The sequence below is a fragment of the Procambarus clarkii genome, chromosome 86, assembly GCF_040958095.1.
Source record: "Procambarus clarkii isolate CNS0578487 chromosome 86, FALCON_Pclarkii_2.0, whole genome shotgun sequence".
Classification (NCBI taxonomy): Eukaryota; Metazoa; Arthropoda; class Malacostraca; order Decapoda; family Cambaridae; genus Procambarus; species Procambarus clarkii.
Window position 1 is genome coordinate 21,253,282 of NC_091235.1, and position 22,170 is coordinate 21,275,451.

At 40.2% G+C, this 22,170-nt stretch overlaps 1 protein-coding gene across 5 annotated transcripts; it reads right to left on the reverse strand.

Moving 5' to 3' along the window:
- Nucleotides 1–8,387: 8,387 nt before the first annotated feature.
- On the reverse strand, nucleotides 8,388–21,462 carry Scp1 (Sarcoplasmic calcium-binding protein 1). 5 transcript variants are annotated; one of them, XM_045758647.2, is made up of 6 exons: nucleotides 21,306–21,462; nucleotides 18,477–18,532; nucleotides 14,814–14,980; nucleotides 11,950–12,079; nucleotides 9,158–9,261; nucleotides 8,388–8,884 (listed from the first exon to the last, which is right to left on the reverse strand). In XM_045758647.2, the coding sequence occupies exons 2-6, from the start codon at nucleotides 18,526–18,528 to the stop codon at nucleotides 8,756–8,758; spliced, it is 582 nt and encodes a 193-aa protein (XP_045614603.1). In that variant the 5' UTR covers nucleotides 18,529–18,532; nucleotides 21,306–21,462; the 3' UTR covers nucleotides 8,388–8,755. The 5 variants fall into 5 exon arrangements, with proteins under 5 accessions (XP_045614603.1, XP_045614596.1, XP_045614569.1 ...); XM_045758640.2 differs by lacking the exon at nucleotides 11,950–12,079 and adding an exon at nucleotides 12,243–12,372; XM_045758613.2 differs by lacking the exon at nucleotides 11,950–12,079 and adding an exon at nucleotides 11,528–11,657 and having other exon boundaries at nucleotides 21,306–21,461.
- Nucleotides 21,463–22,170: the final 708 nt, after the last annotated feature.

Consider the following 22,170-nt stretch of genomic DNA (forward strand, 5'->3'; position numbering starts at 1 on the left):
AACTTGCTGGGGGGACCCCTATACACCTCCTGGCTCTGGGGGGACCCCTATACACCTCCTGGCTGTGGAGGGACCCCTATACACCTCCTGGCTCTGGGGGGACCCCTATACACCTCCTGGCTGTGGGGGGACCCCTATACACCTCCTGGCTCTGGGGGGACCCCTATACACCTCCTGGCTCGGGGGGACCCCTATACACCTCCTGGCTGTGGGGGGACCCCTATACACCTCCTGGCTGTAGGGGGGACCCCTATACACCTCCTGGCTGTAGGGGGACCCCTATACACCTCCTGGCTGTGGGGGGACCCCCTATACACCTCCTGGCTCTGGGGGGACCCCTATACACCTCCTGGCTGTGGGGGACCCCTATACACCTCCTGGCTGTGGGGGACCCCCTATACACCTCCTGGCTGTGGGGGACCCCTATACTCCTCCTGGCTGTGGGGGACCCCTATACACCTCCTGGCTGTGGGGGACCCCTATACACCTCCTGGCTGTGGGGGACCCCTATACACCTCCTGGCTGTGGGGGGACCCCCTCTATATCTCCTGGCTGTGGAGGACCCCTCTAATTTTTTTTTAAATTTTGCCCCGAGGGGCGACTTTATTGGGCAACGCCACTCATCTTGTGAGTGGACATACCGCCATGTACAACACTCCCCAATAGGAAGAAAACCCGCTGGGTTATTCATCCTGTCACTTGTACCCAGACACAGCTGGGACTTGCTTAACTGTCTCAAGTGAACATTTCCTCAAACAAGAAGATTAACATCTGTCAACCCTTAAAAGCTTACGTTATCTTGCGGGTGCAAAATGGGGGAATCTTTTAAGAACAGTATCAATATTTGACAAATAGTGTTTTCCTAACTCAAACAATGTGGGGTTTATTATTCTACACATACTTCTGATGTCTCTCAGGTGTTTACATTCACGTAGATAGTGGTCAAGGCGGCGTCCATCACTCATCACAGATTCTGCAACTTCGCTGATCATCTGTTGTTTCCATTCCATATCTCCATAGATATTTGTATCCAAGACGGATTCTCGCTATTACTGATTCTCTCCCTCGTCCTCCTCCTCTTCGGTCATAATGCTTGGGATTGCCAGCTGCAACCAATGTTGTACCATCGTACAGATTCACTGGTTTGTGCTTCTATCCTCCTTTCCTCAGTTACCTTGTCACGGTGATGTTGCCTGACAATACCTCTAATTTGTAGTAGAGTCTTGGGTATGAAGTATTCAATATGGTCTCCTTCAGCAGCCAGTACATCTGCTCGTTCATTCCCACATATTCCAACATGGGAGAGGATCCACAGAAACTTGATGACTCTTCCCTGATTGGTAAGTACTCTCACAGCTCTCTTAATTTCAGCGACTATTGCAAGATTTTCTGCCCGATTTTTACTTAGGTTTTGCAGTGCTGCTTTTGAATCGGTGCAAATCACTGCACCATTAGTGTTCCGTTCAAGAAACCTTAGCGCCATAACAATGACAGTGAGCTCTGCTTGTGTTGAAGAGGCATAGTTCTCAATACGCGCTTTTTCTTCATTACTGCGTTGGAAAGCATTATCCTTAATTACCGTATATGCTGCACCAGCCCTGCCATTGACAGGATTAGATGACCCGTCAGTGTAGATTTGATCTAGTTCATCTCCGGCTTCTTTATAAATTTCCTCGAGATACTTGTGCCTCATTTCTTGTGGTATCATGTTTCATTTTTTCGTTGCCATTTCATTGATGATAATCTTGCATGAGTCCCTACCCAGGGAGGTAACCTCTCTACAGGCAGGAGCTTACGGGCTTGCTCAAGCAGGTGAAGTTCTTCGAGGTAGCAGACTGATCTGTGATGCCATTTTTAGCTTCTACTGTTTCCCCTCAAAGTAGCACAGAACTCAGTTTTTTCTTAGCAATATCATTGTAATGGGGATCTCTCTACACCCTCTGGCTGTGGGGGGACCCCTATACACCTCCTGGTTGTGGGGGACCCCTCTACACCTCCTGGCTGTGGGGGACCCCTCTACACCTCCTGGCTGTGGGGGACCCCTCTACACCTCCTGGTTGTGGGGGACCCCTCTACACCTGGCTGTGGGGGACCCCTCTACACTTCCTGGTTGTGGGGGACCCCTCTACACCTCCTGGCTGTGGGGGACCCCTCTACACCTCCTGGTTGTGGGGGACCCCTCTACACCTGGCTGTGGGGGACCCCTCTACACTTCCTGGTTGTGGGGGACCCCTCTACACCTCCAGGCTGTGGAGGACCCCTCTACACCTCCTGGCTGTGGGGGACCCCTCTACACATCCACACTTACACTGATACAACATTCACGTTTCATGGAATTATATGAACAAAAAAGAGCTTCCAAGAGGTACAGAGCTTGTCACCTTTTGCATGAAAAACTGAACAAGATGGATGTTACAGCAAATTATTAATTTTAAGTTTTAGTTAAAGTGTTTTTCCCACATTTTACCCGAAACACTGTGCATATTAGTGACTTTAGGCTATGTACTAGCTTTATCTAGAATTCCAACATTCTGTTTGTAACTCATCTTATATGTATGTACCTGAATAAACATTTATTTATTTATTATTATTTATAATGCTGATTGAGGATCTAAACCAACATTTTCCCTTTTTTAACCATTAAAAAAGGCCATTGTTTTGATTACTAACTATACTGATTCGTTTTCACATTTCCTCTTTCAATTAAAAGACATATATGATTTAAAAATAAGACAATATATATATGGCTATATCATATGGAACCTAGGATCTACAAGTCATTGAAGACTACACAGTAAGTTGGTGCTACAGGAAAAAAAAAATCAGGAATTATCAAACGAACCTTTGACTTCAACGGTTCGACACTGTTGAAGTCAAAAGCTGTTGAATAAAGACACTGGCTATTCAACTGTACAAGTCTCTGGTACGCCCCTATCTCGACTACTATATCCAAGCATGAACACCTCATCTTCAAAAAAAGACATATCTGTTTGGAGAAAGTTCAATACAGAGAGACAAAAAATCATCCCAAAACTATAATTCACTGTGTCGGAGGGACAGGAAGCCAGAGTGTATTCATACACTGTTGGCTTTTATAGAGGTACCCCCCCCCCCCAACAAAGGCCGAATTACTGACCCCGCCCAGGATGCGACCCCTCAACAAGCTGACTAACTCCTGAATACCTATACTCACTGTTATGCGAACAGAGATATTGGGTGAAAGGAAATTTGAAAGGACCCCCATACGCTTAACGTTGATTGAACGCTTAAATTAACTAACGCTTTAACTTAGGTTCTGTGGCCACTATAGGTGCTGTTACTGCTTTATGTAATACGTCCACAACAGTAATCAAATTGATCTAAGACTTCACTGATCATCATACTTTACAGCATAGGTACCAAAACACTGATGAATTTTACAATTCAGTCAGATAAAATAATCAGGACAAATGGGGATCCTTGACAAGCCGCCGGCTACTTGCCTTCGTCCAGGACACTCGAGAGATAGTGGCCCTTAGGTAAATTCAGGTAAATTCAGTTCCAGAGGTCTATTAGTATATATGACACTTTCTACACACCAAAAACATAAAATGTTTTTATTATCATGCTGAAGGTGAGCAGGAAATGTTTATTTCAATTACACACGACTTAAATTAATATAATATGCAATTTAAGAAATATAAAATATAACACCTGAAAATGTAAAAATTTAATGTAGATAAATTGCAGTGTAAATTAAACAATTGCAAGGGGAAGGAAATAAGGGAGGGGGTCACGAAATAGAGAAGACAAGCAATAGCGAGGAAGGAAATAGTGGGAATGCAGGAAATAGTGGAAAGGCAGGAAATAGTGAGAATGCAGAAAATAGTGGAGCATGAAATGTTACCAACTTAGTGTGCAAAATGGTTTTAAACCAAACCTGTATGAGTGAAAACTTTCTGGCAGACAATGCCTTACAAACTGTGTACAAACAGGGGGGTAAAAATAGCCTAAGCTACTCTATCCCTTTGAGATGTATTTATTGCTTATCTCAATAAACATACTTGAACTTGAACTTGTGTACAAACATATGTTTGTTACGATGATCATTCCCACAACTGCGTCGAGATCTCTGGTGACATCTTGACTGTATAATACATCACCATCACCAATGGGTTAATATGGTACTTTAATCATCATGATGATTTTCAACACCGTGATTCTCTAACGAAAGCGCTGATTGACTTAAGATTTTCTCATTCTCACTGTGTCTGTTCAACATCATACTTACTGTGTTTAACACCATATTTACTGTGCCCGACACCGTACTTATTGTGTCTGTTCGACATCATACTGTGTCTGTTCGACACCGTATTTTCTGTCCCTGTTTATTCCCATACTTGCTACAACTGTTCAGGACGATCGATGGATGATGAGGACGGGTCGTGATGATGATGATGGGTCGTGATGATGATGATGTCTCGTGATGATGATGATGGGTCGTGATGATGATGAGTCGTGATGATGATGATGGGTCGTGATGATGATGGGTCGTGATGATGATGGGTCGTGATGATGATTATGGGTCATGATGATGATGATGGGTCGTGATGATGATGACAATATCGAGGACGCTACTCAGAAGATGGAGGAAACATCAGTATAAGGCTGTCGTTCCACCTTAGATGTTAATAAATAAACAATTTGAAGATAGATCCAAGCAAATGTTGAAAGAAATGGCACCCAATCTTTTCTTGCCGAATCCAAAAATCAATAAAATCATCGTATTGTATCCAAATTTTTGTTAAAAATTGGCAAACAAAAATGTAATCAAAAAATTAATATTCAATATTAGCCTACTCTCCATCGAAATTGCATTTAAATAACTGCTATATCTAATATCATAATATTTGAATAATATTCTGAATGACTTGACTCGATTATTTAATATTATACTATTACCCATATCAATTACAATGTAATACTCAGTCATTGACAGTGTAATAAAATCATTCAACATTTATAAATCTGAAACAAGCAATGGTAAACATCGCACCGGGGACTGATTTAAACGTTTCGTGGCCTTTGTAACTCTTGTTGGTGAGGAATGGGTCAGCTAGGATAGTGAGATTTTCATCCAGGATGGTGAGACTAGAGTCAGCTAGGATAGTGAGATTCCCATTCAGGATAGTGAGGCCGGAGTCAGCTAGAATAGTGAGATTCTCATCCAGGATGGCGTGGAATGGATCTGCTAGGATAGTAAGGTTTTTATCCAGGATGGTGGGTCAGCTAGGATAGTGAGGTCCTGAGACAGGATTGTGAGGCAGGGATCAGCCAGGATGGTGAGGTATGCGTCAATCAAAATTGTGAGGCAGGAATCAGCTAGGATAGTCAAGTTTTCAGCCAGGATGTATTAGCTATTGCTGAGCTCCATAACCCACAACCATTCCGCTGTAAGCTGGAAACTCACTGTATTGCATATAAATGGATAGATGAATTAAAACAATAATTACATAAAGTATTTGTGTTCAAATATGATGCAGAGAATCATTGCATTTACACTCCGTTAATAAAAACATGACAGGGGTGATGTGGTCTATTGTTGTTCAGAATTGGACTCTAATATTGCAGGTGAATGCTTTTGTTATATACTGTATAAGAATAGTATACTGTATAAGAATAGGTATGATAGTTTATGTTTGTGTGTGTGCGAGCGCGCGCGTGTGTGTGTGTACTCACCTATTTGTACTTGCGGGGGTTGAGCTCTGGATCTTTGATCCCGCCTCTCAACTGTCAATCAACTGGGGTTCAGATTATGGAGCCAATTGGGCCCTATCAAACCTACATTTGAACTTGTATAAAGTCAGCCTCCACCACATCACTGCCTAATGCATTTCACCCATTAACTACTCTGACACTGAAAAAGTTCTTTCTAACGTCCTTGTGGCTCATTTGGGTACTCAGTCTTCATCTGTGTCCTCTTGTTCGCGTACCACCCGTGTTAAACGTTTTATCCTTATCTACCCTGTCAGTTCCTCTGAGAATTTTATAGGTAGCGATTATCTCTCCCCTTACTCTTTTGTCTTCTAGTGTCGTGAGTGTCATTACACATCCTGAAGGTTTGATCAAATTATGATGGCGGTATCATGACGGTATGATGGAGGTATGATCAAGATGTAATCAAGAGTTTCGATGACATCGTCTCCAAATTTAGGAAATATGGTTCGAGATATGCTAGACAATGATGTTTATTTCAGAGGGTAAACATGCCATGGAGGCTTGTTGCCCCTTCAGCAAAAAATATGAGTTCTGTAAATTATTTGTTGCCTTAATTTGCCGCTCAGAATAACATGATAATTATGTTCCTCGAGGGGTACAACTAACAACCACAACCAAACATTCTCCATGTGCCAACAACACCCACCAACAACCAGAGCAATCCATGAACATCTCATGACTTCCTTGAACTTTCACACCTTTTCTGAACCTCTCTTACCATCTCTCTGAATCTTTCACACCCTGTCAGACTCTCTCCAACCTTTTAACAAATAGTCTCTTTTTAGATTTTCTTCTTTCCCTTCTCCTAATTTCCTCTAACTCCCTTCCTCTTCCTTAGTCCCTTACATTTATCATTTCCCCTCCCAACCAGACTTAACAAGCTCTCGAGAATTTAATTTCCAGTCAGGTAACATGGGTGGTAAGTCCACGTCCCACGAGGCTTATCAAAGCCAACCACCTGTATGAACCTTTTTTCAGGGAAGCCCAGACAGCAAGAAAAACATTGTTGGGTAGGTCTGAAATTTTGGCTCAGTTGGATGTCCGAATGATTGAAAGTCTAAGAAAGAAATAGCCTAAGCTACTCTATCCTTTTGAGATGTATTTTTTCTTGTCTCAATAAACATATTTGAACTTGAACTTGAAAGAGCTGTATCTTTATCACTTATTATTACTAACATCTTTATTGACAATGTTCAGTAGCACCAAAGGGCTACTGAACACTCAATTGTCGACCTCTATTAGAATAATTACGTGCAATTCTTCTGAATTTATGTGTTGGTTGCTATTATTAGAGGTGGGACTATTTTAATGATCAGTAATTACTATTCATCAAATATATCTGAAAAACACAAAACAATAACATAGGTATTGCAGTTATCATTTTTGCCTTTTCTATGTTTTCCCACATCGTGACTGGCACCTTTAAATAGTTAATTTGATAATTATATTGGCCAACACTGCATATATTAGCTAATTTACTTAGCTGCTTTTGGTAGAGGAGAAGCTCAGCTGCTTTGACTGACTGATTGACGAAGACTAAGCCACCTAAGACGTGGCACGGGCATGAATAGCCCGTAACTGGTGGATTTTTTGGAGTGAATGTGATCTTTGGTCGTGAATCAGATACTTTGGTGGTGCGCTATTGTTGTAGAGTATTGGAATGCGTAATAATTGTTATTGTCGTAGAATATAGTCGTTTATGTAACATATAATCACATGTTAACACAAATGTATTTATATAACTGTCAAATTATTAATGTAGATAGTGTGTAGTGAGTCAAATTATTAATGTAGATAATGTGTAGTGGGTAAAGATGTAATCCATGTAAATTCTGTTAGGGCGCCGAGGTCTACAATGAGGAAGATCGAGTAAAGTGAACCCACGACTTAAGTTCTTCATCCACCCTCAGCTAATCTTAATATATATGGAAATAATATTTACGTTGCCTCATGTTTAAAATAATGTTAGTAATAAAATTATGTATTTTTAGTTACAATGTGCATAAAAGCATTAATTTAGATGATTACCTATGTTAATGCAAATTCATTCTATATCCTAGCAGAGCGTGTAAATATCAGTCCTCCAGAAGATTCAGACTTATGAAATGGAAATATGCACAGAAGTATAACTTGGATCGCGGTGTATATACAATAAAAGTTACTTTAGTTCTGGGGAATATTTTGGACTGAAGTATACTTTTTGGTTGGTTAGTTATTGTGGTAGCCTTAATAATTATCAGCCTATCATCCAGAGGGTGATAGGCCTTAAGCCCAACATTCTAGTTACTACCCTAAGGTAGTTCTCAAATGTTGCAGTTTATGAATAAAAACTTAAGTGAGGTAAATGTTGACTGGGGTAAAATGAGAATCAATACCAAAATTTTAGCCAGTTTAACTGCAGTCTTTAGTATTTTAGCTTAAAAGCTTAATAGTGTGTTGACTATTAGGGTCAGCCTTCCATTTGTTAGGCTAATTATAATCCAGCTCAATTTCACACCGTTTCCACATCCGCTGCCCAATTTCCCAAGGATCACTTCAGAATTGATGTATAGCCATTATATTCTATAATTTGGCAGTCAGAACTAAAACCTTTAACATATAGTTGCTCAAAGGATAATTGAACCAATATGCAAAACATTTCAACGTTTATTTGGACAATAATATAGAGATGATCGCATCAGCAGTCGACCATGCCCGATGTTAGTCTAGCCAGTAACCCGAAGGCTTTGGCTAGGGGCAGCACTTGCGATCCCCACTCCAGGAACCCCGGCTAGGGACGCCAGCGACTGGGTCGGCTGCCGCAGGCGGTGTTGGTGCCTGTCATTGCGGCTTGGCGTCAGAGGGAGATGAGTATAAAAAATGATGCGGTGAGGTACTGGGCACTGGTGGGTGTGAAGGGCGGGCGCGAAGGCCGGCCCAGGTTGCGCTTGCGCGGGATGTCCACCCACAACGCCGGGCCTCGCGCGCGGGTAGCGTCTGATAGTCTTAGAACGCGTTCTTACTGCACCTCCTTCAGGGGTCCGAAAAGGTAGACGGCGTTGGCGGACTCGTCGGGGTTGGAGATGAACTGAGCATACAGTTCCTGATACCGGGCAAGGCTGATGCCACCAGCCTTCTTGTCCTCATCCTGTGCATAGAGAAATACCGCACAATGAAAACCTCTAGAAATAACTCTTTTGTAACTTGCTCAAAAATTTTAGGCAAATGATAACTGCTTGTAACTAGTTCACAAATATTTAGATTAGAGGACACTGAGGTCCATTTCCTAAACCCATCATATGACCGTAACCTTCCTTTCAGCACTCACAACATGAATGTGGGATCCATTAAACTAAACTAAGAAAGCGTAATTCATATTAAACAGAAAAGATTATGCTAACATAAAAGTGTAGCCACTTACAGTAGCGAGCTTGTTGTAGGCATCGTCGATCTCCTTGATGTTAGCGAAGGCAGACCTGGAAATGCAGTCCAGCCTGTACTCATCAACACCAACGAGGCCGTCACCTGTGGAAGTCGCGGCCCACACGCCAAGTTAGAAGCAAGTTCGGGAAGAGGACGAAGCAGTAATTCTGACTTGACTCTTAATAAATAACTGAACAATCGACTGCACGAGGTCTAAACCCCATATTAACTTGGGTTATTTATATTTGTTTGTAATTTAAATAGCGTATTAATTTCAAGAATTGAGGCACTGGCCTGCCTTTAGTCTCAGCTACGGCTTGCATATTAACAAATAAGTACACTGGTCTAAGTAAAAGACTAACTTTGATAGTATTTACATAGTAAAAACGCTAGTAGTGCAGATATAAACAAAATTGTTCCAATACAGAAAAAGACACAAGGAGCCTAAAATAGATTTATTATTGGTAATGAAGTCTCAATTTCTTCAAATAATACTAAACAAAATTCAGTTCTAAAATTCGGATTACTCAATAAATAGTTCACGAAAACAGAAATTAAAACCTGAAAATAATAATAATAAAAGTAGCAGAATAAGTTGTGTGCACAGCCGCCGCATCGAGGCTCAAGCTACACACTAAAGCATAAAAGCTATGCACATAGAAGAGCAGAAAGGCATCAGAATCCTTTTATTTGCAGGCAAGGGAGGCATCTGATTCTATCGGAATGAATTTAAGAGAACAGTATTCTAGAATTCATTAGATTAGCCATAGCCGTCCGATGCCTGTGAGCTCTACACAATTAAAAATACAAAAATAATAAAATAAGCACACATAACATATCTGCGTGTCAAAGCGTGAGGCCTATACAAATACCTCTCAATCATGTCATTTGTTGACAAAGCTCTTAGATCAATGTCATGCGCTGACAAAGCTCTAAGATCAATGCCATGCGCTGATAAGCTTTTTGGTCAATGCCATGCGCTGACAAGCTCTTAGATCACAGCACTAATTCACAATCACAAATAAAAACTTGAGGTTATACTACTAATCTAACAGAAAGACAAATTTAAACAAAATCTATACAAAATCTATAATTCTACATTTAATATTGTATTCTGAATTAGTGCCTGTAAGAATGGTCTTTGGTTAAGCATGAAGCAGAAGCTAAATTTTGAACACGTGTTAGAAAACAGGAGAAACTGTTAGAGGGGGGACCTGTGAATAAAGCCTGACGCAGAGGGTTAGCTTCGGGTGGAATGTCTCCCGATAGTTAGAATCTGTCTGAAGCGTCGCAAAAAAAGAAAAAAAGCCAAAATTATATAAAAGTCGCAGTTATAAAAGAGAGCAACAGCCATGTGGTAAAATAAGGTTATTAGCTAAAAAGTACCTGATATGAAACATCGAGACGAATATCGCTGTAAAAATATCTGTAGAAGCTTCTTGTAGATTGAAAAAAACCCACTTGCAAAAGAGGTAATAAGTTACTTTTACGTAATAAAACTGCTAAAAAAATAAAAAGAGTAGTCAAAGTCCTTGGCTCTGTCGATAGGTCGTATCTACGGTAACCTGATCAGAGAAGGCCAGCAACATTTTTGTAATGATCTTCACAATTAAAAATAATAATAATAATTCTTGAGGCTACTTTAGTTAGCATTGTGAACCCTTCTCTGATAACCAGCTATCTACGGGCGACGGAATAATAAATAAAGAATATATATTTATATATATATTACAGAGATGGAAGACAAGAGATAAAGAATGAAGAAGGTGATTGTATATGATATATGTGTACGCGTTGTGAAAGTGAATAGCTAAGCGTTATGGATATGACTGGGAACCCCCAAAAAAAACTAAAAAATAAAAAAATTAATGTATGCTTCGCGTATTTAGATTTTTTTCCAGCGACTATCACAGTGATACATAGAAAGATTTGTCATTAAGTCTCAAAATTCTGAGTATACGTTAAGAGCGTCTAACATTGATTTCATTTATAATTGAATAATACAATTTTCAGGAACCTTATAGCTTCTGAAGTGTAGAAAGCTTCAAACAAAGAACTTTCAAACAGGAATAAACAAAATTCATACCGTGAAAGCAGGTACAAAAAATTATATAAAGAACACTATTACTACGTTGGGAGTTTCAGCAGCAAATGTAGGTTCTACAGATCCAGGTATGTGGTGCCAATTTCAACATTAGCAAGAAATGTCCGTTGCTAATTATTGCACAGTTGTATTTATAAGCTTTGGAATGCACAACAGGGGTATTATAGCTAATGCAAAGATAACTGCACAAATTAATACGTTTGTGCTCAAGCCAAAGAGAGTACATGGAAGCATTTAATAGCCTAGTCCTCATTTACAACGTACCGTTAACGTCAACTGTCTTAAACTGGTTAGCAATGAAAACCTTGAAAGCCGCAGGGAAGGTGTCAAAGCCCTTGCCCACACATACGTTCTGTACAGCTTTCTTGAACTCGTCAATTGTCACTTCACCATCCTGGAACCAATAAGGGTAATCTGTGAATACCGGTGAAACTTCTTTACCAGCACACCTGATCTGAGGATTCCTAGTAGGGACAATGTGAAGTTCTATTTTTCCTAAAGGAAAGGGTGCTCGACAAAATAAAAAATAATAATAAAAATTAAATGCCTCGAAGGTGTGTGTTTGGTTTGAATCTTTGAGATGATCCGACTCGGACAAAAGAGATGAAGTGAAAGGAAAACAAACGCTACAGATGAAGATATATATATATAAAAACCGAGATGAATAACCAAGTCGTCGCACATACCGTTCACATCAACAGTTTTAAACTGGTTTACAATGAACATCTTAAAAGCATTGGGGAATTCATCGAAATTCTTGCCAACACAGGCGTCCTGAACTGCCTGCTTGAATTCCTCGCCGGAAACTTCCCCATCCTGGAAGTAGGGTTTTATAAGGTGAGGTTTGGGAAGAAATTGTCCCTAAACACATTGTTTGGTTAGGTTTTTAGGTTGTGAGTATGCTTGTTGTGTGATCCAATACCCTTAGAGTTGAATGAAAGAGTGTTCCGATACCTCTGTAAAGAGGGCAATAACGTACCGTTCACATCAATAGTCTTAAATTGGGCGGAAATGAAAGTCTTGAAAGCAGAAGGGAAGCTCTCAAACACCTTGCCGCTGCAGTGAGTCTTAACGGCCTGCTTGAACTCATCATCAGACACCTCTCCGTCCTGTAAACGCCAAATTTAGAGTTCAAATTACGAAATTAAAGCGCGATAAAAAAACCCCACTTCATAGCCAACGAAAGGCTGCAGGAATGGCGATGAGGGTGTTAACTGCAAAGGTTGGGAAGGATGCACATCTGTTGCACGCCAAAGAGCGTGTGTTGCTTAACGTACCGTTCACATCAATGGTCTTGAACTGGTTAGCAATGAAAGTCTTGAAGGCGCCGGGGAAAGCTGAGAAAGCCTTGCCACTGCAGTTCTTCTGCACAGCCTGCTTGAACTCCTCAACGGTGACCTCACCGTCCTGGAAACGTCAAAATTAAACTACTGGAGAACCTGATGAAATAAACCTATTCCTTTTGACGAGACGCCATATGCTGAAGAAACCAGAGTCGAAACTGGAGAAAACAGTTCTTTTCGGGAGTGCCAGGAGCTGGCAGTGCTTTTACGCTGTCAAGAGTGACTTCAAGGGCTTGTATTTACTCCTTCAGAGTGGTTTACCGCATTTTAGCGGTGCCTCGTTATACTGCTGTAGCCACGTTCCGTCTAAGTGATCGATATAAACATGCTACACTTTTCTTCGAGTGAGAGTGCAAGCGTCGCTGATAAGCGTATCCGAGCAATGAATAACAGTATAAACTCTGAATTAGGCCTCTTCAGTGTATTAAGAAACAACTTGGAAGGACTCTAAAAGAAAGACTAGAAAAACCGCTGAAAGTCGATCCTATATAAGCTTTAGGGCGTAGATTTGAAGGAGTATTAGAAATCGATCCTATATATATTATATATTAAGGTATTAGGAGTCGATCAGTTACGAGACACTCTGCAAACTTGTGTTAGATACTAGGTGTCAGTGTCTTCTAAGTAATACTAGGCGTCAACCTGGCAAAAAAAAAAGAGTAAAGAAGCCGGTCTCTACAAGACTAGAAAGTTCGACAACCAAATTAGCAAACTTGAGCAAGCTTAAAGACATTAATACACCACTTTCAACTCTCCATCGAAATTAACTTCATCTTGCGATTCTCAGGAAAGGATGAAACACGATGAACATAAAAAGGTAATACAACTTCACAACAATGGGTGATATATAATGAATGACGTACTAGGACTGTACACTGCTAAAGCAATACACGCTTTAAGCTGAAATATCATATTGGCAAACATTATGCGATAGGCTGCTGGCCAAACTGCTATGGCAACACAGTGCTGCGACACATTGGTTAAAACAGTGCAGTCAATCTGCAGCAGCTGTTAGTGCCTTCGCTATTGCACATCCGCTACCTACCGTTGATATCAACTGTCTTGAATAGTCTGCTAATAACAGTCTTGAAGCACGCGGGGAAATCATCATAACTCTTGCCAACACACAGGTTCTGGACCGCTTGTTTGAATTCGTCCACAGTGACTTCTCCATCCTGTAAACAGCATTTGTAATCCCTACACTCCTCTGCTGTTCATCCTCAATCTCTTTCTGGGCGCCTCTTCCCTTCCCTTCCTTACACTTCAAGGCAATAACCCTCTTTGCTTCAAGACAATGCTGCCCTCTGTGTGGTGCCCAGTGTCTTAGCTAGATGGCAACGTCTTCTCGCTCCTGCAGTTATCTTTGTCATGAGGTCTATAACTTACTGAGTACCCTGTTAAGACAGCTTTGTCGTGCTGCAGGTATTGCTAGCCTAGTCACATTATGGCCCTCGCCCTGCTCTCTCTCACCTGAGGGTAGTATCCTGGCGTTTGATATATATTAATAAGCGGGCTACCAGAGCTTTAGCTATTATGACTTAAGAAGATTTGACCTATGATAGCTGTTAGTATTAAAAAAAATTGGTAAAGATAACTCCTAATGGTGACAGGTTAGCCTGCACATTTTATGTGCATTTTATCTGATCTGCCTGCACTCTTTATGTGCAGTTATTGGTAAATCTGAGAAAGACAGATGCTGAGATGAGACATACTTCATTACTATTTACGGTTCTTTGATAATACTACCATTATCATAGTTAATTCTAAAATACCAGTGCACAATTTGGCTCACTAAACAAACTCTTATTTTGTGACTGTTATTACCCTATACAAATAGCCTTGCATAAGAACCTCAACATATATAAACTACTTATACTCTTGCAGACTCGGTCTACCTTTCCCCATCCTTCCATCAACCTGTCATTAACCTGTCATTAACCTGGAAATATATCCGCAGCTTCAAATGACCTGAACCTTCTAACCTTTCATTATAGCCCTGCCTTTGTTATCCACTGATTCCTGAAAGTATGAAATCTAATTTCTAATAAATGCCCATTTCAAGAGTTGTCCTAATAATTTAATAATGTTGCTGTTCCATTTAGCCTTAAAAGCTTACCCTTAAATGGGGATATACTACACTTCCATAACCTTATGATCGCCCAGGTCATTTATGCCCCCCCCCCCATCAGTGAGTCTCCCTACTTTACCTTGTTGAAGTCAGCAAGTTCGGCAATCTCGTTCCAGAGGTTGGACATGATCTTCTGGTTGTTGGCATAGGCGGCTTCGTTGAATTCACCGCGGCCCTCGATCAGGGTGTTCCTGAGTGCGAGACACTCAAAATCGTTCTTGTCGAGGAAGCCATTGTTGTCAATGTCTGGGAAAGATAGAATTTTAACAGGTCAAACGCGTTTAATGCCTAGTATAGTTAATAAATCTGGATTACAGTTCACAAGGGCGAGCAGTGAATGAACGATTTTCAGCCTTCCTACCATGCCCAGGATTCGAACTCAGATCCTCTCAGAAGCGAGGCGAGGTGGTTGTGGTGCTAACTACAGGGTGCTGTTCTGTTCAGTCATTGTCACAGAGTGGTCAATGCTTTCTAAGCTCTAAATAATCTTAGCTACTGACTAGTAGCCATAATTATAATTGACTTGAATTTCGTCAACTTTTGTCGGGATACCTTTTTTATATTGCCAACTATATGCAGCAAAAAGAGTATATATAAAACAAAACAAACTACAGCCATGGGTAAATATATCAGCATCTGTACTAATCACGACCACAGTGAATAGGTGATTGGGTTCAGATATGTTTTATTTGCAGACTGAATTTTTATATTTACTATTTAAATTCTGACCAACTTTAAACACTGTTACTATACATCCTAAAACCAGCATGATCAATTAATTCATTGTTCAAATTTGCGGTAATTTTTTTTAATGAACACATGTGCAGTTTAATTAATATAGACTATAGAAATGACAACATTTATTCTAATCAAAGGATACTTGCATTTTTATTGTTAATATTTATAACAATTCGTCCTTGTATACTAGACTGAAAATAGAGCAGCCTAAATTGTACCCAAGGCGAAAGAATGCGCACCACAAAGAGAATATAACAATGAATTTGGCAGCCTGGCAGCATTGGCCACACGCTTGGAGAAACGTTAAACCACTACACCAAAATAACCCCCGCTGCCCGCTTGCTAGACTTTGGGGGGTTCGTTGCCCGCCAGATTCCGCTGTTATATATGAGAGGCAGAGAGTGTGTGTGCTTGCTGCCACCATCCCTGACTTAAACACGCGATTTAAATCTATGGAAGAAAAGGACTTCATTCAACTAGATTTACTGGTTAGGGAAAGACGAGGCTGATTGAGTTACTGAGAGATAATTGATCTACCATCAGTAACGACGAGGTCAGCAGGAAGAGTATGGGGGAAGGGGGGGTGGAATGAAGTTTAGAATCATATTAAGTTTCATTGAAATGGCGTTGTTTACAGACAACACACCATATACAGTATATATATATGTATATACTGTATATATATCAGGCTCCGGGACACGCAGGATGCGACTAGACATAAAACTTACCGACCACATACAAGGTCTCTAATGGTCTGTCTTACCAATGCTGGGGGCAAGATGGGCTCGGAGAAGAAATATAAAAGTCAGACAAAGGAACAATAAGGAATCTAAAATATTATAATTTATAAAATGAAGTAATAAGAAAATAATAATGATGGGAGTCTTCAGATGAAACATAAATATGTGATTTAATAAAATAGAATGACACGAAAGGGTGGAAGAAGGAGAGGCGGAAGGAAACTATCGGGAGAAATGGCTAAGCCACCACTACTATATAGCACTGGGAAGGGGGCAGGATAAGGATTTGGGATGGGACGGGGGGAAGGAATGGTGTCCAACCACTTAGACGGTCGGGGATTGAACGTCGACCTGCAAGAAGCGAGACCGTCGCTCTACCTTCCAAGTGGCGGAAGGAGAGGAAGAAGAAAAGAGAGGAAATAACCCCTCCCCATCCCCCAGGCCACGCACACATTAGGGAGTAGGTAAGGTAAAAGAATATCGCGCGGCTGGTGCGCATCAGGCCTTGGAGAGGGTCACCTTTAGTATAGTGAACTCTGGTCAAGATGACAGCGCCACAGGCAAGTAAGCGCAACAGTCCTCTTTCAAGGTCCTCACTGACAGAGGGGAAACAAGAGGGAACGAAGATTGAAGGACGGGTACGACGTAGAGGGTAGGAAGAGAGAAGTCCAGGGAGCGAGATACGGGTGAAGGGATATTGAATGGGAATTTGAGGAAGTATTGGGATGGAAGGAAGGGGGGCATGGGACAGGGCATATCTGACCGGGAGGGGTAGGTGCTCTCCCCTGTGTTTCGAGGACACGAGTTGGTGCTCGGTGTCACAGTAAAGTTTCATTTATTGATGACTTAAAGGCCATGACTTGCCCATGGGCGGGGGTAGGATCGCCAAGTCTAGCATCAAACACATATGAACTCTGGAACAATCATTCCTACTCTAAGAACTAGCAAAAGTGTTTATTTTCTATTGAAAATACTTTTAAGCTGGACATGGCAAGAAGTGCAATATACAAAGTTAGCCTGAAGGAAGTGTGTGACGGTATCGTGTGATAGAGAAGGAGAAGAGCAAATAGATGTAAGCTACTCCTCAAGGTTTCTGCTGCTCTAGCAAAGATGCTGCCAGATTAATCAAGTTATAAATGACTTTGCAAATGCAAGGAAAATAACACTAGATTCTAGAGTTACGGTTATCTAGAAAAGCTGAGCAGTGGTTGTCAGTAAGGAGATGATTATTCGCATCGTCTCACACTTAATGAAGTAGACAGAACTATTACAGAATCATACATGAAGAATGCCTGTATATCTGTATTAACGTTATACGATTAATAGGTTCTTCCTCGGAAAACAACAACTACAGAATAACGTAAACACTGTTATAAAATGAATATGAACTTTAATTTAATATTAACAATTGTATAACTAACTTCACAAAAGTGTGACTTGCTTAGCTAAAGGAACTATGGGGTTCAGTCCCTGAGCCCATTATGTGCCTCTGTTACCCTTTCCACCACCGCTCACGGGATGGGTATGGGGTGCATAATAAATATATGAATAGATGTATCCAATATTATAATCAACATATTAGGCTGTATTCTTTATCATATTCTGCGTATCAGAATGTATGCAGTATTATATTTAGCAAATTCCTTGAAGTATTTTAGAATACAGGTCTATTAGAATGAGGTAGGTCATATTTAGACCTGATGTAGAATGACAATAGCTGGTAAAAGGTAAATAGATAAAGTTTGTAGTATTTGCCAAAATGATATGGGTTCGCATTTATATATAGAAACTTTTCCTCTGGTGAACGTTAGTTTTCACAAAACGCTTGTTAATAGAATCCCTTATTTGATTATAATACTTAAATGAAAAAGCTATTCCTAAGTAATTATCAGTAAGGTTAGGCTATATATAAAATATTTAAGATCTGAACGATAAGCTAAATTTACTCTCGTTATGATTTTTATAAACTCGTGCAAGACTATGATAGCATAAGGAAACAAACTTATAGTTATTAGTGTTAGCAAGTTCGATACAGGAGAAATTGAAGTGAAATTTGTGAATTCAAGTGGAATCTAGACTATGACAGTCAGACGACTAGCAAAGGAGACAAAGGATGGTGTGGGATAGTCAGAATTATGTATAAGACCAAATTAAATATAAGATTGATTGATGAAGATTAAGCCACTCAAGAAGTGGTACGGGCATGAATAGCCCATAATAAATGTATGGAGTAGTGTGAACATAAATAGGCTATTGCTACTCACCGTACATGTACCTGACTACATATTTCACACGGTTGTCCCAGGAGTAAGCCATTTTGCTGAAAACACAAAAAAATGTAATCAGTTGAAAAACGAGGCACAGATCCACAATATTTGGTTTGAACAAAGAACAATGATAATAAAAAGGCAATTTTGTTTACAGATTAAAAACATTTTTACTAGAAATTAAGATATCCCGTAAATAAAAATATCACCATATACGCTAGTGTGACAGGAATATACGATATTTGGATATTTAGAGAGTAGTGGTGCGGTGGTTTGCGGTACGATGGGTTGTGAAATGTTGCATTATTCAGAACTGGCGAGAAGCGGAGCGCCTCTCACAGCATGGCAGTAGAGGTTGCCTAACCTCACCGCTGATTCCATTTATCGCCGCCTCATATATATTGATAACTAACGATTTTAGCTGACGTGAATGATTAACATTATCATGGGCGTTCTAGTTTTGGGGTGTGAAGTAAGCTGAATATACAATTTTATGTATATTTTCATCTTCGAAATATACACTGATAAATATATACCCCTTTCTTGGTGTATATACACACTGGGATTATGTTAGTCCTGTACTTGGTTTAAGACAAAAATATATTTGCTGGTTGGTCAGTGAGCTGCAGTGGTGGGCTAAATAGCCTGTCAGGGTTTGATTGGCTTTAAGCGCAATCCAAATCAAACCAGCTGTAAAAATATTTATAATTCAACTTATAGTTAAGTACAGTACTATGAACTCTTATGGAGAGAACCAAAACTTAGTGTTACTGCAAGTATTTTTGTCTATCCAGAATCCTCTTTATTGAGCTGAAAGTGCACAATTAGCACAGCATTATCTTATAGATATTAGCATTCTATAGTGGGGAGACAAGGGAAAACAAGTTTGTAGTTACATCGAATCTGTAAACTGATTTTACAATTAAAGAATTACTATAGCCACGTTCGTGTTTGTGTTCATAAAAAGGATATACGCACAGAGAGGGTACCCTGCTTCTCGGTGTACTGTATATATACTTGGAGTTTACTTTTAGTCCTGGATTATATTCAGGACTGAAATATACTTGTTGGTTGATCAATAAGCTCATGTGGTGGCCTTAATAACTCTCCAAAAGATCCCAGGCCTTAAGACCAATCCCAGACTAATACAAGTTTTCACGTGGATGTAAACACAAAAATGTATTCCGTTTCTTGGTGTATATGCACTGAGTTTACTTTAGTTCTGGACTAGGTTTCATTACTAAAATATACTTGCTGATTGGTCAATAAACGCTAATGACGGCTTGAATATACCTTCCGCGGTTGATAGGCTTTAAGCTCAACACCCAAGATCTTACATATGGTAAATGCCCAAATAAACAGTTTTCAGAGAATATTCAGAGAAGCTTGTAAAAGTGTTCCACTAAACTTAATTTTATGTAAATGTGACTCCTACTAAATTTGCCAATTACATTACATGAACTTAAAACTTATCTTTACTATTACATGCTAATAAATTTGAAACAAAATTTCACGTAGAAAACTCATTACAACTAAATTTCCACTTTATTATCGTATACACAGAGTAAAGTGCCCAATTGTAAGCCTGAACGGAGGAGTATCAATAAATGCGGTGAAGCACCAAGGAAAATGAGCGTTGCAGTGAGCATGTGAAGCAAGAGTTAGCTATCACAGCTGCCAGGACTAGAGAGCAACAGGTGTACAGGTGATACAACCTAGTGAAAACCCCTATTATTGCTTTACAATTTTTTATCCTTACGGGGTTATATTATAAAGTTATACTAATTAGAACGATAAATATTCGTAGTTAAAATCAATCTTTAAAAAAGGGGGTTGTCCTGGAATGAACGAGGAGGAATGAAAATATGATGAAGGAGAGATAGAGAGCGCGTGGCTCCCAGCGAGAAGTAACAGGTGGGTGGAGCGGCCTCGCTGGCGTCCAGGTGGGGCTGACAAGCCAACCCGTTCTCGCACTTGCTTATAGTCAATATTAGCTTATTTAATGAGTGCATATGTGACATACTAATTGATTCAAGTTCAACCCTTGATGGGTTGCCAGAATTTTATGTCTCACTTTCCAATATCTTCATTTCCTACTTTTAGAAGCTAATTCGATGCGATCTAACTAATAATTCAGCGACCGACTGATCTACTTTACATAGTTACTTATTGGTTATCTAGCTATTAAATTCAAGGTGAGACTAATAATCTACCACCACCTCTTGTGAAGTTAAGCGTTTTATATTGACAACAATTTTCTGCTCTATGTAGAATCAAGATAATTTTACAACAGTTTTACAACCAAGCAAATCCAATGTTATTTTAAGCTTTAAACTTTGTTACTCTAGCGAGAAAATGCATTAAAATATCAGTTGATTAATTGTTGTATTGAGTTTCCAGTGATGAACTATATCATGTGAGCGGTTCCTCTTTAAGTTGTGTAGCGCACTTGTTCAACACATAGAGTTGAATAAACGTGTTGCTTGACGCTACACAAGTGCTTATGAGATACAAGAAAATTACAAATTAGCGGAGATTTTGACAACAATGTCACTCAAATTGTACAAGTCGAAGCAATGTAAAACTCTCAGATATTGAAAAAAATGCCACTTGTAGAAATTTAGAAAAATTAGCCAAAAAATAATTTGTTAACACTTCACATTCACTGATAGTGAACACTAGACTGTTCTCGCAGTTAACACTTTGTGTTCTCACTTGTACACAGAGTGAACGTCACTACTGTTAGTAGCCCTTGAGTTCTTCCTCACATTGCACTGTACTCCTTCACTCGCAACTGAGTCTGTTCACTGACTCGAGCTAACTCACCTAATTGGTTTGTCGTCTAAACCTTAAAGGACCTCTTGTTTCTCAGAAGCCGAAGCCGCACGATGCCGCTCTCGGTCTGGGTCCTAGGCTTATATACTCCTGGCGGGCGGTCGCTCCTGCGCGCTGATTGGTCAGTCCTAGCCCTGCCATCTTTACCCCAAAGTCGAGGGCAGGGCCAGGTACAGTTGTCTTCTTTTAGCAACGCCAAATATATACACCACCTGCATATTCTGTTACACCTCTTGCCAGCAGTGGTCCCCCAGATGGTGATTCTCTCCCTTTATCCAATCCTTCCTCACATTCCCCAACACCCCATATCTCTGTTCTTTCATTCCCCCTTCGTTCACCAGCTGGGCTTTCCCATGCTCATTAAAAATAAAATAAAAAAATCACTGGTTGGTAGAATCGCAGGTGATCCGAATACCTGGCTGGCTCCTCAGGTAAGTCTTGGTAAAAATATCCGGGCGCCGTGGTATTGGAGACCCGAGGTGTAGAGGCTTCTCGTCGGAGCCAGAGGGCGGACGTCTTCTCCACCAGGCTCATGGCACCTGCACTTAACGTCGACAAAACACTATAAGGCTGCCAAACACTAAGTTGAAGAAATAGATAAAGTCCCCGACATTAAAAACCTCTCTGTAGGAGAAAGAGACAGAGAGAGAAGAATTCAAAGCAAGAGCCGATAGGACGAACATAAAACAACTAGACGCAAAACATGCAGAAAAAAGTAACATTTGTAAACAAACACAATATATATATATATATATATATATATATATATATATATATATATATATATATATAAATGTCGTACCTAGTAGCCAGAACTCACTTCTCAGCCTACTATTCAAGGCACGATTTGCCTAAT